This window comes from Myotis davidii, unplaced genomic scaffold (genome assembly GCF_000327345.1).
Source record: "Myotis davidii unplaced genomic scaffold, ASM32734v1 scaffold9, whole genome shotgun sequence".
Lineage (NCBI taxonomy): Eukaryota > Metazoa > Chordata > Mammalia > Chiroptera > Vespertilionidae > Myotis > Myotis davidii.
The window spans coordinates 140500-153987 of record NW_006299435.1 but is presented as its reverse complement, the minus strand read 5'-3'; the positions used below and the strand labels follow the sequence as shown (position 1 = coordinate 153987).

The window sequence follows — 13488 nt, the reverse complement described above, 5'->3', positions numbered from 1 at the left end:
AGTCCTTATTCTGTCCCTAACTGGCTATATGGCATTGGGCAAATTGCTTAGCATTTCCGGGTCTCAGTGTCATATGTTGATCTCAATGATCTCCAAGGTCCGTTCCAGCTGTAACTACATTCATGTGTCACCTGATTAATGTCTGTCCTACTGGTAAGATCTGTGAACACTGGGGCTGAGTCTGTAAGTATTTGCCCCCGTAATTCACGATGCTTAGCACTGTAGGCAATCAAATATTTGATGAGTGAGCACATTCTTATGGGAACCAACTGGTGATCTCAGCCTCAACAGCCTGTGCTCTACACTATTAAGTCACAGGCACATGGATGTGGTTGCAAAGACCCTGGTCTGAAAGGGATCTCCAACCACACAAGGAGAGCGGAGCTGGCTCTACCTCTCCCCCTGCCCCCAAGGCAGACGGAAGATGCACAGTTCATTACAGTGAGGGCCATGCAGTGTACAGGGAGAGCCAGGCTGGGCAGTGGGCCATCAGCCCTGTGGTTTGAGAAAGCAGGGGCTTAGGGATAGAGACCCAACTTGAATCACAGATCTGCAATTTTCTAGCTTTATGACTTTGCACAAGTTATTTATTTCCCTTAGCTTCAGGCGCTTCATCTGGAAATGAAGGCAATACTGCCTGCCTCTCAGGATGGCTGTGAACATTAGAGGAGATGACGTGCATCAAGGGCCTTCCCGGCCTCTGGGATGAGGAAGGTGCGTGTAAACGGAAGCCTCCTTGTCTGGTTCTGCCTTCGCTGCCTCTTGTAAGGCTAACAATGCCTCCTTTCCCAAAGAACTAGCCCAAGTTTGTCACTAGGCCATGGCGGTGGCCTAACCTGTCTGGCTGAAGGAGAATGAAGATTGGGGGAAAAAGGTGTTTCTCAAGATATCTTTGGGAATACCTATCTTCTCCTTTAGCTTCCAGTTTGCTTAATGAGATTTTTGAGGTATGTCACTTGCCATGGTGCAATTTTATAAATGAAGTTTAACAACTGATTACCATTGAATGTGCTGAGATTTATCACTGAACAGACCGGGTCTGAACTCTGCCTCTATCATCTGCTGCCTTTGTCTCTCCTTCCACCCGCCCCTCACCACTCCCTCGTTCCCTGGTCCACTGATTCACAGGCCTGTTCCTGAACTGCCTCCTCCACCTCCTCCCCTCCACACTCATCTACTGCATATGGCCCTCTTCATTTTGGGGAATAAATTCTGCTGCTAGGTAACTAGAAGGCAACGTTGCTGTGGTTGACGTAATTCTTATTAGTGATGGTAACTGCAGTGGTGCCGCCATCCTGCCAGACGCATGCTCAGGGCATCTGTTCCCAGCTAGACAGATCTTTCCAGGAAGTGGGACAGGGTGGATTCTTGGTAAAAAAAAATTAAGGGCCTCAGCACTCGACAGAAAGTATTTATAAATCACTGTATATCAACAGCCTGCTTTAGAATCATTTTATTAGAACACATTCAAGAAAGTGACATACGGAAAAAAGACAGCAGCAATTCTCAGTCATGCAAATGCCCGTGTTAAGGTTCTCCATTGGATTTAAATTCAAGTACAAAGACAGTCCTTTCCTGAGCCAGGTGCCAATCCAGAGCACGACCTGCACTGAGCGCACGCTTCCCCGAGTTCAGATCACTGAACAGACCCCGTCCTCACAGTGCGACTGTGAGACACATGGAAGTGTAAACTTTCAGGATTTTCAGGACCCTTTACCCAGCCCTCCCCCGTAGCCCAGCTGGGGAGAGTGAGCCCAATGTTGGGCCCTCTTAGAAATGAGGTTTAGTCTATTGAAAATAAAGCAATGGGCCTTTAAAAAATTAGAAAATGAATATATATATACATATATATGTAATGGAATTATCTTTGCCTCTTGCCTTACTGTGGGGTTTCCAGGAAACTGTTAGGGGTTGGGGCTCTCTCTTAAGTCTCAGAAGCTGAAGGACTTTTTTTTTTATTCTTTAACTTTTTATTATGAAAAATTGCAAACATATACAAAAGTGGAGAGAATGGTATAATGAACGCCCACGTACCCATCCTCCAGTCTCCACAACGATCAACATGTCACCAGAGCGTTTAATTTATTTCTTCTCCTACTTCCCACCCACCCCCTGAAAGGGTGATCTGGATGCAGCGGGAGGTTGGGAGGGAGGTCTCTGAACCAGAGACCCTGGGAGTGAGTGAGGTTAAGAAGAAACTAGAAAATCTTGACACAACCGGGGTAGGCTGAAGCAGATAGAACATTTGCTGGGGGATGTTTGCCCATGTTTGGGGACAGCTAGAGTGAACCTTCTTCTTCTCTATCATAAACCATCCCTCTTCCTCCTCCCTCTTTCTCACGAGGTGGGGGAGGCAGGCTAGATTAGAGAGATGACATTTTCCAGATTGGGGGCTACTGACAATAGACATGGTCAAGCTGGAGAACAACTCCAGAGACAAGTACCTCCCTCTATTGACCTTGTCCATTGACACCGTAGACCTCTAGGGCAGCGAGGACCTGGGGTCCCTGGGGTTCAGACTGGGAGCTGGGGGAAGTATCTTGGATCATGAGGCCTCTCACAGTTCCCTACTGTCCCACCATTTTAGACTTTGGAGAGAAGATTGGCAATCTCGAATTGCACCCAGTAGAGAAGCAGGGAGCCCTGAGGGGTGAGCCCACAGCCCAGGGGGTAGATTTTGCTTGGAACATGTTGCCCTCTGGGCAGAGGCTGCAGCCCACACCAGCCCTGCCAGAGCAGTCTCAAGAGAGGTGGGTGATGGGAGTCCAGGTGGGAGGTCTCAACGGCGGCACGGCACCCCGGAGAGCTGCAGGGACAAGTCCCAGGCTGCGCGCTAAACGTAAGTGGAGAAAGGATCTCCAGGTCCCAGGTGCCACCGAGGAGCCAGGTTGCCATCCTGTTAAGAAAAGGGCCGGGGCTCTGTGATTTGCATATGACTTTCCAAAAATTTGCATGAGATCACGTAGCCCTTTATAGAAAACAGTGTTACATCATCAGTGCAACCTACTGTACTTCTAGCGACCCAGTGCACAGAGTGCAATGTGGCAAATACACAATGGTTTTAGAAGAGGTGATGGAGCAAGCAGTGCTTGGGAGGGCGTTCCTTGGGCTGGCCATTCAGACGAGACCAGGCAGGCCCAGGACACAGATGAGGATCGCTGAGTGGCCACTTTTGCCAGCTTGATTAGGGTTCAAAACCACACACTGTTCCTCTCATTAGTCCCCTGTAGGACAATCCTGCCGTGGCTTCCCAGTGTCTTAGACCCATGGTCGGCAAACTGTGGCTTGCGAGCCACATGCGGCTCTTTGGCCCCTTAAGGGTGGCTCTTCCTAAGCCTTAGGAGTACCCTAATTAAGTTAATAACAATGTACCTACCTATATAGTTTAAGTTTAAAAAATTTGGCTCTCAAAATAAATTTCAATCATTGTACTGTTGATATTTGGCTCTGTTGACTAATGAGTTTGCCGACCACTGTCCTAGACCCATAAGCAGTAGAGCCAGGAATAATATACATAGAGATGCATTAAATATGAAGTCCTAGTGGCAATGATCATTGGTGCTTATTATGCCTTTTTGCTTTGTTTTCGTGTTTCAACCCTTTTAGGGTCCCTATGCCCTATCAAGTCTTGCCATGACATTCAACTGGGGGAAAGAAACTTAGAACAGTGTACCCATTTATGCAGTAGATCTTTAGCAGTAATGGGTCTGTGACATGTGGCAATCTGCAGCTTTTCCAGGGCATGGGGTTGGTTGGGCCAGCTGAGGGAATGGGTACATAAGTGAGAGAGTGAGTACACCTGGGCCATGATGCAAACCCAGCTTCCACGGTCCAGGCCGGTTATACCACCTCTATTGGGCCATCTGAAGTAACGGATCTTTGTTTCTCTAAGAACAGTGGTCCCTCCAAGAAAGTCAACTTTTAGTGGGATTGGGGGAGTGACATATTCGCAACAGCAATGGCTGCTGGCCAAGAGAAAAGGTCAAGATACATTAAAGAGTTTGATCTCACAGTTGATGGTGGCTCAGCTTGTGATGTCAAAGGCTCCTCATATTTGCCTTATAGAAATGAGAGCAGCAGTTTCAAAGCCTTAGTAAGAACTCCAGCAAAAACTGCTCATTAAGGGAGAGAAAATACTTCAGCATTGGGTTCAAATGGTGGTCACCCTGAGTTGTGGGGAAGACAGGGGGTACTGAGGACTTAGAATGGAGATGAGATTCTGAGGAAAGCCAGGAGTGTACATGCATTTGTAACTCCTAGTGAAGGTAGTGGTGGCCGCCAAGCTCACAGTTACCAGCGAAGAGGGGTCTGTCAAATTTCACATCCTATCACAGTCCCTGGGATTAGGTGGGGGGTGGCATCAGCTGTCCCGATTAGCTAGTCCCCTAAATTGTAGTTCACTGGCATTTCCAGTTTAGTGTATATATGTGCTACAAGATCTGTAGAATTTATTTTAGTGGCAGAATTCAATAGTTTTAGAAATACTGAGTTTGACATTCTTTATACAGTTGTTGAAATTCTTTAAAGGAGAACAGTTCTTAAAAATATTTTTATTAAGATCTAATTTATGTCACATTATTCTTACTATTATTCTTACTATCATTCTTACTATTATCAGCTAATGTTTGTTGAGGGCTTAGCATGTGTCAGGCAAAGTGTCGTGTGTTTGGCGTGCATCATTTCACATAATTTGCAGCACAGCTGACGGGGTGGGTAATACCATTACCCCCATTTTGCAGACTGAAGCATGAGAGGTTCTGCCCAGGATCATACAACTGGAAGTGGAGGGGTGAGGTGAGTATTGAGACAGGCTTGATCCAAACCTATCCTTACCCACAGTGCCATGTTGCCTCTTGTAAAACAGACTCCATCTGCTAGATGTGGTATGTATGTTCTATGCTTGTGGATTCCAAACGTCTCGGGAAGCACCCTTCACATATTTTGAGGATCCATCTTATCCTCCAGGACTTGGCTACAAGTGGTTTGGGTCACTTTACTATAAATATTCATTAGATTTTGCATAAAAAATTGTATCCCTCTTAAACCTCAAGTTGTGATTGTCTCCGTGCACCTGCAAATCTGTCTGATGATGGTTTGATACATGAGACACGTAAGAAATAAGTGCATGTAGGCAAACTGAACACTTGTTCTCTAAAACCCTGGGAAAATATAGACACTTTTACATGGGGAGCCATTATTTTACACAGCCCAGCTAGTACCCTGAAAGAGCAACTCGCACCAATGCATAGGTAAATGACAGTCATTCACAATCTCATGCACAAAATCTGGCCTGAGGAAAGGGCTAGTGAGAAAAGTTTAAGTGGAAGTGTAAAAAAAAGTCATTAATTATTCTTAAACACTAATGATTTCTATTATTTAGAAAATAACTCAGCTTGAAATTCACATATCATCCATATCCAATCAGCCTCTATCTTTGGCATTCTGATTCAGTAGGCCAAGGTGGGGCTTGGAATTAGCTTTTTGAAGAATTTCCCAGTAATTCTAATTTCCCTGATTTGGAATCCTAAGCACAGAGGCCTTTTCTATGTCCCAACCATTCCATCACTGGGAAACCGAAGCTTTGCAGCATTTCCATTGCATTTACACATCTGCCAGCACACACTACCCAACAGCCCTTGGCTTTGGCATTTCCCACGAAGAACAAGAATCAGTGAGACCCACTTTGATAGAACAGTGGCTTTGATTAACCAGCTCTCCCAGCATTCTTTTTTTTTTTTTTTGGAGGGGAGGGGCCTGTGTTGAGATTTCGCATCTCCCACTATTCAGGCTCAGACCCCTTCATATAACTGCTTTACATATTTATTTAATATACTGTAGGTCTCATTCTAATACTAGACACTCAGAATAGGAGTTTTCTGAGCTACAGAGAGATGTCTGCCATCCCTGGGTGCACAAGAGACATCATTGGACATCAGTGAAATAAAAATAGCCACCAATGGGGAACATATTTATTATATTATAGATTTATACTGTTTCTTGTTCCACAAAGAGTTTAAGGCAACTATTTTGCAATATGTTTTAAGTGCATTTTCAGTTGACTACATGTTCTGGATATTTCTATCTGATGGATTAGGGAACCACGGAGGCAGGGATATGCCTGAATGACTATTCCAGTGGCTGAGACATAGTAAATGGCCTCCTCTACACTCCTGGCTTGTGCTAGGCACAGAAGGCAGTGAGCGACTGCCACATGCAACAACACATGGAGCATAGGATGTTCTCGGTATTTTAACTCAGGCATGTTTCATTCAGTGGATCAGGAAGGGGGAAATGACAGGACGGACACCAGGTGGGCCAAAATGTCACTTTGTCTGTTTCTGCCTGAATCATGTCGTTGTTGTCTTTAGCGGAATTGGCCAGTGGAAGGCAGTGTGCATAGTGGATGTCCAGGAAAGACATTGGTTGTAATCGCAGAGCTGCCACTTCCTGGTTGTGTGACCCTGGGCAAGTTATTTCACCTCTCTGAGTGATGTTTCTGCAAGACGAGGATAATGACACTTACCTCGATGAGCTGTTGTGAGGATCAGTGAGAGACTGTGCATGAAATGCCAGGCTCAGAGGAGGAGTTTGGTAGGAAAGGCAGGAGGCAGCTGTTATTGCCAGTGGGTGATGCCGGGGCCATTTCCCTGCAGGCAGCCTTTGCACTTTCCTCGGCCTGCCAGGGGGCGCAGGGACTCTGAGGGAAAGGTCTGTGTCTCCCGGTAGGGTAGATGGGTGGTGGGCAGGGCCCTTGGTGGGGACTTACGTGCTGGTGGTGTTCCTCCACCGCGAATTTCAAATTAGAGCCCAGACTGGAAATTGTCCTGGATGCAGCCATCAGCATCAAAAACTGAGCCACAGAATAGGAAAAATATTGAATTGTGCATATGGAGAAGACATGAAAACCGTGCGCTGTCCTTTCATTTCAGTTCTTTTTCAAGGGTTAATTTTGTGATTTTGTTTGCTCTTTCACGCTGTCTACTCTGCCTGAGGGGCCTCCCTTTGGCTTCTAGATGCATGTTTGCTGCTCGCACCGAGCCCAGGGCTCCTCATCCTGAATTTTGAGGAGGTTCCTGGCTGGGCAGCTCAGTGAGGAGCCGGGAGACCTCGAGGGTGCAGTTACCTCTGCAATGCTCCCTCCCGAGGGACAGCCTGGGTGCCCCCTGTTCCAGCACAGCACCCCGAGAAAGAGGAAGAATCAATATCCCTGTTTTTCCTCTTTCCATTTCTCCCTTTGTGCAGGGAGCCCTCCCTCCAAGGGAACTATGAAACTAGACAGTGTGGAAGAAACATCCTTGAAAATACTTGTTTCATGTACAGTGGGGCCTTGACTTACGAGTGTCCCGACTAATGAGTTTTTCGAGATACAAGCCGTCTCTAGGCTGATTTTTTGCTTTGAGTTGCGAGCTAAAATTCGGGTTACAAGCCAACTTCAGATACCCCACCGCTAGTTGGCGCAGCGAACGCCACAGTGAATGCCACAACATCAGCCCAGCATCACGTGTCTCACTCGTTCACTTTAAGATTTGACATATGAGTAATTTGAATTACGAGCTCCATCACAGAACGAATTAAACTCGTAAGTCAAGGCCCCACTGTATAATTGTTCTGTTTCAAGTTCAGAAAGGTTAAACACTGCCTTATTATCAAGGATTCTTACCAGAAACATTCCCTCTGCCCTTAGACTGGGCGGGAGTTGGGGGGGGGGGGGAGTAGGAGGCAGGGAGGAATGGGTCTTGACCTAAGGTGATGATGCAGCTCCTATTGGAAACCTTGCTGCCCATGCAGCACCTACCCCTTTCCTTCATGAAGGCTCTCTGTGCCTCCTCTCCCGGGTTCTCGAGCCCCCACACTGAGTCACTCTGGACCCCCCTCTCTCTGGAACCACAAGGCATTACAACCAAACTTGAAGCAGGTCTGCTTTCTCTCTCTCCCAATGCACCTGTCTTCATGAAATCTCATCATGAACTTGAAAGAATATTTCAAGCTCCCCTCATCTCCTTCCCATGTGCCAAACTTGCCTTCTTGCTCCTTTCACTGACCAAGGCTCCTGACCTTCACAAACAAAGTTGCCAGTTCTGCAGCTCACAGCCTTGGCCCAGCCTGCACATCAGTCCCAGTCACCCTCTGCTCACTCTGTCTCATCTTGAGATACTGAGAAGCTGATTACCTGCTCCCTCCTAGGCACCTGCTTATCCCCTGTCCTTGGACCACACATAGGATGGACCTCAGCAATAATATACTAATTGTGTCCCTTCTTATTCTTTAAAAATAACATCTAGTGGCTTTTTAAAAAATAAAAGTAACTTTCTTACCTGAGAGAATTTGGAAAAAGCCACCATTCAGAAATAACCACTATTCATATTGTGGTTTATTTCCTTCATATATACATATATGCATTCACATATGTATGTACATATACACATGTACAGGGTGGGGCAAAAGTAGGTTTTCAGTTGTAAGTACACAAAACACAGAGTTTATTCTGGTATTATTATTTATTATTGTTTTCCATAAGAATAACTGTAAACCTACTTTTACCCCTCCCTGTGTATACATATAAGCGCGTGCACACACACATACACATACACATTTCTCATTTATGTTTAACCGAAAAATTAGTCTTTAATATTAGAGGGAAAAGGAAAACCTGTCCCAAGCAGGTGGGAAAGAAAAGCACCTGCAGGCTGCGACTCAGGGAGGCCCTCCACCTGTGCGAGTCACAGCCGTGAGCTTCTGGAGCACATGCTCACTGGTTTCTTACGTCATGGGCCTGATGGTCAGGGAAAATATCCAAACCATCCCTGCCTCTCAGGCCACGTGGATGACTACTTCTTAGAGCATGTATGGGAAATACATCTAGAGACACATGCAAATCCATAAATGTACGCAGACAGAAGTTATACACACAACACATACTGTTCAAACAGGAATTTTCTGGGCACTGTCTGTGAATGCCTAACGCTATCTCAGTGCACTGTAGACAACACAAGGTATCACACACGAGCCTTGTCTTCATGGGTCTTGGGATTCAGTTGCTGAGACAAAAGCTAAGCCATGGACACCAGCAAACTGGCAAAAAGTGCTGTCTCATGAAGTGCTGAGTGAAGGGGCCCCAGCAGTCATTCTAATAGCAGAGACATGTCCAACAACGTAAGAAACACAGCTCTCAGGACAGAGAAATAATTTGGGGACAGGGTGATGCAGTATGGTTGGTAGACAAAGGTGATTATAATTTGAAGTATCATTATATTTTAGTGAAGATAACTGCACATAAGGACCAGAAAACTCAAATTAGAGGACAGGTTTGCAGACAGCGAAGGACCCAGAGAGGGGCAGACCTGGGGCGGGGCCTGTATGTTGGAGGCCCTAAGTTTACAGCCTGTTACAGGGTTTGGGAGGCACACTTCTCGTCTTGAAGCGCCAGGAACAGGCTTTATTAGTGTATGCATATCTAAAGCCAGGCCGAGGAACATGCAGTCACAGCGAGATCCACTGGATCCACTTCAGGAAAAGGATTGAGAAGGAAGGAAAACCAAGATGGCTCAGAGGCAGAGCTGGGGGTGAGGGTTCAGAAAAGGAGCAGCTCTGGGAGGTGGCAGATGAGAGTTCAGCCTCAGTTCTGCTGAGCAGAGTGCAGGGAGCCACCCAAGTGCAGCGATGCCATTGGCAGCTGGAAATGTGGTGCCGATTCCAGGGGGAAAGATAAGGGCTAGAAACACAGATCTTCACGCTCATGGTTAGGAGTGTAATTTTATGCTAAGCAATGTGGCAAATACAAAGTAAAATATATTACGTAGGCCCTGGGTGTTAAAAAACAATACAGTTGATTCTTGAACAACACTATGCAGGTCCACTTATACACAAATTTTAAAAAATAAATACGTAAGTGCTGTAAATGTATTTTCTCTTCCTTATGAGCTTCTTAATAACATTTCTTTTCTCTGACATACTTTAGTGTAAGAATACAGTATATAACACACAAAATATGTGTTAATCGACAGGTTATGTTATTGGTAAGGTTTCTAGTCAACAGTAGGCTATTAGCAGTTAAGTTTTGAGGGAGTTAAAGTTATACATGGATTTTTTTGTGTGTGTAAGGGGTCAGCACCCCAACACTCTTGTTGTTCATGAGTCAAATGTATTTGATTTGGGGGGGCAATATTGGTAGCTCAGAGTCGGTGGTAGGAGGATGATGTGGGTAAATAGTGAACATTTCAATGAAGGAGATGTGAGTCAGGCATCATGGAGGGCGGGCCTGATATGACTTGGCAAAGTGAGTGGGGATTTCAGCAGATGGAAGCAGTGGGAGCAAAGTGTGACATGGGCGGGGGCACTGGATCCCCACAGCTGCTATGTGCCAGATGCTGACACAGACAGTGAAGACATAAGCGTCGTCAGACCAAGACATGATCATCAGGGGGCTCACAGTGTAACATGGGAGAAAGACATACAAGCAGCCAATGATGTGGATAAGTACAATTAGGTTGAAACATAAATAGCCAATATTTGACCATTTTTGATACATAAAATTGGCAGTTTCTTATGATTCAATCTAAGGTAGGTGTATTACAGTGTGTATAACAAATAAGGGTCTCTAAAGGATCATGTGTAGGAGGGAAAACTGTATAACTGAGTTTGGAAATGGGCCTGTGCTTTATCCTAAGGAAATGTGCTATTGAAGGCTTTTAACAGACAAGTGAGATGTTGAAAGAAATGTTATAGGAAGATGAATCTGGTGTTAGTAGAAAAGATAAAAAGCATGGGAAAATCCCAGAAAGCAGAGGGGGCATATATGAGGCTACTGAAAGGATTTAAACACATGGTAAGCAATACTTGATGCCTGGGGGCGGGGAGGAGGGAGGGCAGGAATTCTGAAAGGGTCATTCTCAGGACTCCAACAGACTGGCTACCCAGGAATAAGCTGAAAAGGAATCCACAGATAAAGCCTGTGTATCTGGGAACATCATATCATGTTGTTCTGCCCCACAAAGGGAAGTCAAACCATGTTACTGGTTTGAGAGAAAAAGGAAATAATTTTCTGATGCTGAGACTGAAGAAAAGCCAAATGTCAAATTCGAAACATACAGGCAACCAATTACAATAACTGCACCAGCAGTAACGTGCTCCTGGTGTCGCCAGCTGGCCTTATATCTGCTTGTTGGTTTCCTGGTTGCTCAGTAGAACTCAGCATTTGCAAGGGTAGGAACTGGCCTGCTCTGTCTCACTGCTGTTTCTCTGTCCTGGAGCAGCGCCTGGCAAACAGGTGCTCCACACACGTAGGAGCGAATGAGTAAATATGGAACTGCTACCAGGAGTGAAGCCCCTTCCGGGATATACTCTGGGCATTTTGTCATGGAATTAAAGCAACATATTGTTGAAGGTCGGTGTGGATCTGGAGGAAGAAGAGTCAGGGGTAGAAGCTCAATTGTAGATCCCGCTGGGAGAAGGAAGTAACAGATGTGTCAGACAGCAGAGGAAATGGAGTTATTTGACAACAGGAGAAAGAGGAGGCACTGAACTGATATACTGGAGGCGGATAGAAAGGATGAGACTCAGAGTATTGTGGTTAGGTTAACCTTAGACTCATCCTGAGTCTAGAGAAAGAATGAGAGGATAAAAGAACAGTGATTCATCCAGATGAAGATAAAAGTAATTCCATAACCAACATGCTTTAAAAAACACACTCCAGTGTTTCTTGGATGCTAATCGGTAAAGTCTAAATTCCTTTAAGCAATGTCCAAGGTCTGTCATGATCTGACACAACCAATCATTCCAGTTTTATTTCCCACAACTCACCTCACAAACCCTGAACTTTAACCAGGCGTATCTACTCTGCAGGGTCCAAACTGTCCTATATTCTCCTTTCTCCCTTCCTGTCCCAACACAAATGCTGCCTGGACAAGTTCTGCCCACTTAGTAAAGTCCAATGCTGAAACTCCTCTGAACTTATCAAACCAGGAGTTTGATTTTCTTAATTATACTCAGTCTCAACTTCTAGATCTTTCTCTTACCCATAATGCGCTGTGTTTATTAGTTCCTCATTTATTCATTTAACCAGTATTTCCCAAATGCCTCCCCTGGATCAGTACTTAGATTCGGTGATGCAGTGGGGGATATAAAATGAACCTAGAGTCTGGTGCAGAAGGCAGTCACATAACCATGCGAATGCTTACATGGATGATCTTAGGTAGTGCTGTGAGATACGACTTAGGGAGGAGAGGGACAGGACAGGCTGAGATCAGGAGAAGAGAGGACAAAGGAGTGGACTGTCACATGGGGAGTGGGGTGGGGGTGGGGAGGAGAAAGAATTTCCGGGTTGGGGAAACAGTCTCTTTGCCAAGGCCCTGGGCTGGGAAGGGACCTGAGCAAGGCCAGGGAGGTTGCCAGGCAGGAAACAAAAGGAAGAGTGGCCTCAGTGAGGCTGGAGGAGTGGGCCAAGGCCAAGATCGCATGGCCTTTATACGTCTTGTTGAGGATTTGGATATTCATCCTAAGAGCAAAGGGGTGCTACTGAAGGGCTTGACACCACAGAGTGAGGGGAGAGCTTGCATTTTACAAAGATCACATCGGCTGCAGAGGGGAGAAGAGATGGGAGGGAGGTAAAGGGACTCTCTGGACCAGTTAGGAAGCTTCTTCCATAGGTCACGCGTAATAGGACAGTGGCTGGAGGGGAGTGGGCTATATAGGCGCTCCATCAATGCGGAGGGAGGGCAGTATCAGTCTGTGGAGTCAATCCCTGTCTTCCTAGGCCTGGGATCTGTTTGTCAGAGAGCCCAGTTCCAAATCCAATGTATTCATCATCTTTTTTTCCAACACATTTCATTGCTTTGGCTGTATTACCTGTCATGTAATGTATAAAATACAACAGACAGAGACATTTCAAAGAGGCAACTTGTTTGTACTCTTTCATTAGAACAGAGGCAGACTTAGGACTGACAGAAGTCTGCACTGTATACACAGTCTCCACAGTGGTGTACTATTCTGTGGGGACATAAATGGTGAATTGTGTTTTAAAATACTAAATATAAGGACTGTCTCATATGTTACACCATAGGAGTCTCTAGTTTACAAATGGATTGCCCTTAAAATGTTAAATTATACGTTTATTGAGACAATGTAAAGAGAGTAAAAAGACTAGCCACAGAATGAGAGCAGTTATTTCCCATATATAGAACCAACCAAGGACTAATGTCTAGAATATATGAAAAACCCCTAAAATCGCCAAGAAAAAAAGCCCCAAAGAAAACTTGCTAGAAACAGGGGCACAGGCTTGAACAGAGACATCATAAAGGAGAAAATCCTGAGGCCCAATAAGGACATGAAAAGGTGTCCAACCTCATCAGTAATTCAGGAAATGCAAATGCAAACCATAACCCGGTATTACTACATACCCACCAGACCTGCAAGAATGCTGATGTCGGGCGATTTCAAGTAGAAGCAGGAATATAAAGCCACAGAAAGCGTCCCATGTATTGGCAGGAGTAT

The 13488-nt window shown here is 45.5% G+C and overlaps 1 protein-coding gene across 1 annotated transcript in view; it reads right to left on the bottom strand.

Moving 5' to 3' along the window:
- Positions 1-1438: 1438 nt before the first annotated feature.
- Positions 1439-13488, bottom strand: part of LOC102754027 (kalirin-like) — a 131497-nt gene continuing 119447 nt past the window's right edge. The window contains exons 24-25 of the mRNA XM_006775021.2: positions 6767-6850; positions 1439-2896 (exon numbers count right to left, since the gene is read on the bottom strand). Of these exons, the coding sequence (XP_006775084.1) occupies positions 2834-2896; positions 6767-6850 (147 nt within the window). The 3' untranslated portion in view covers positions 1439-2833. The remainder of the gene's footprint in view (positions 2897-6766; positions 6851-13488) is intronic.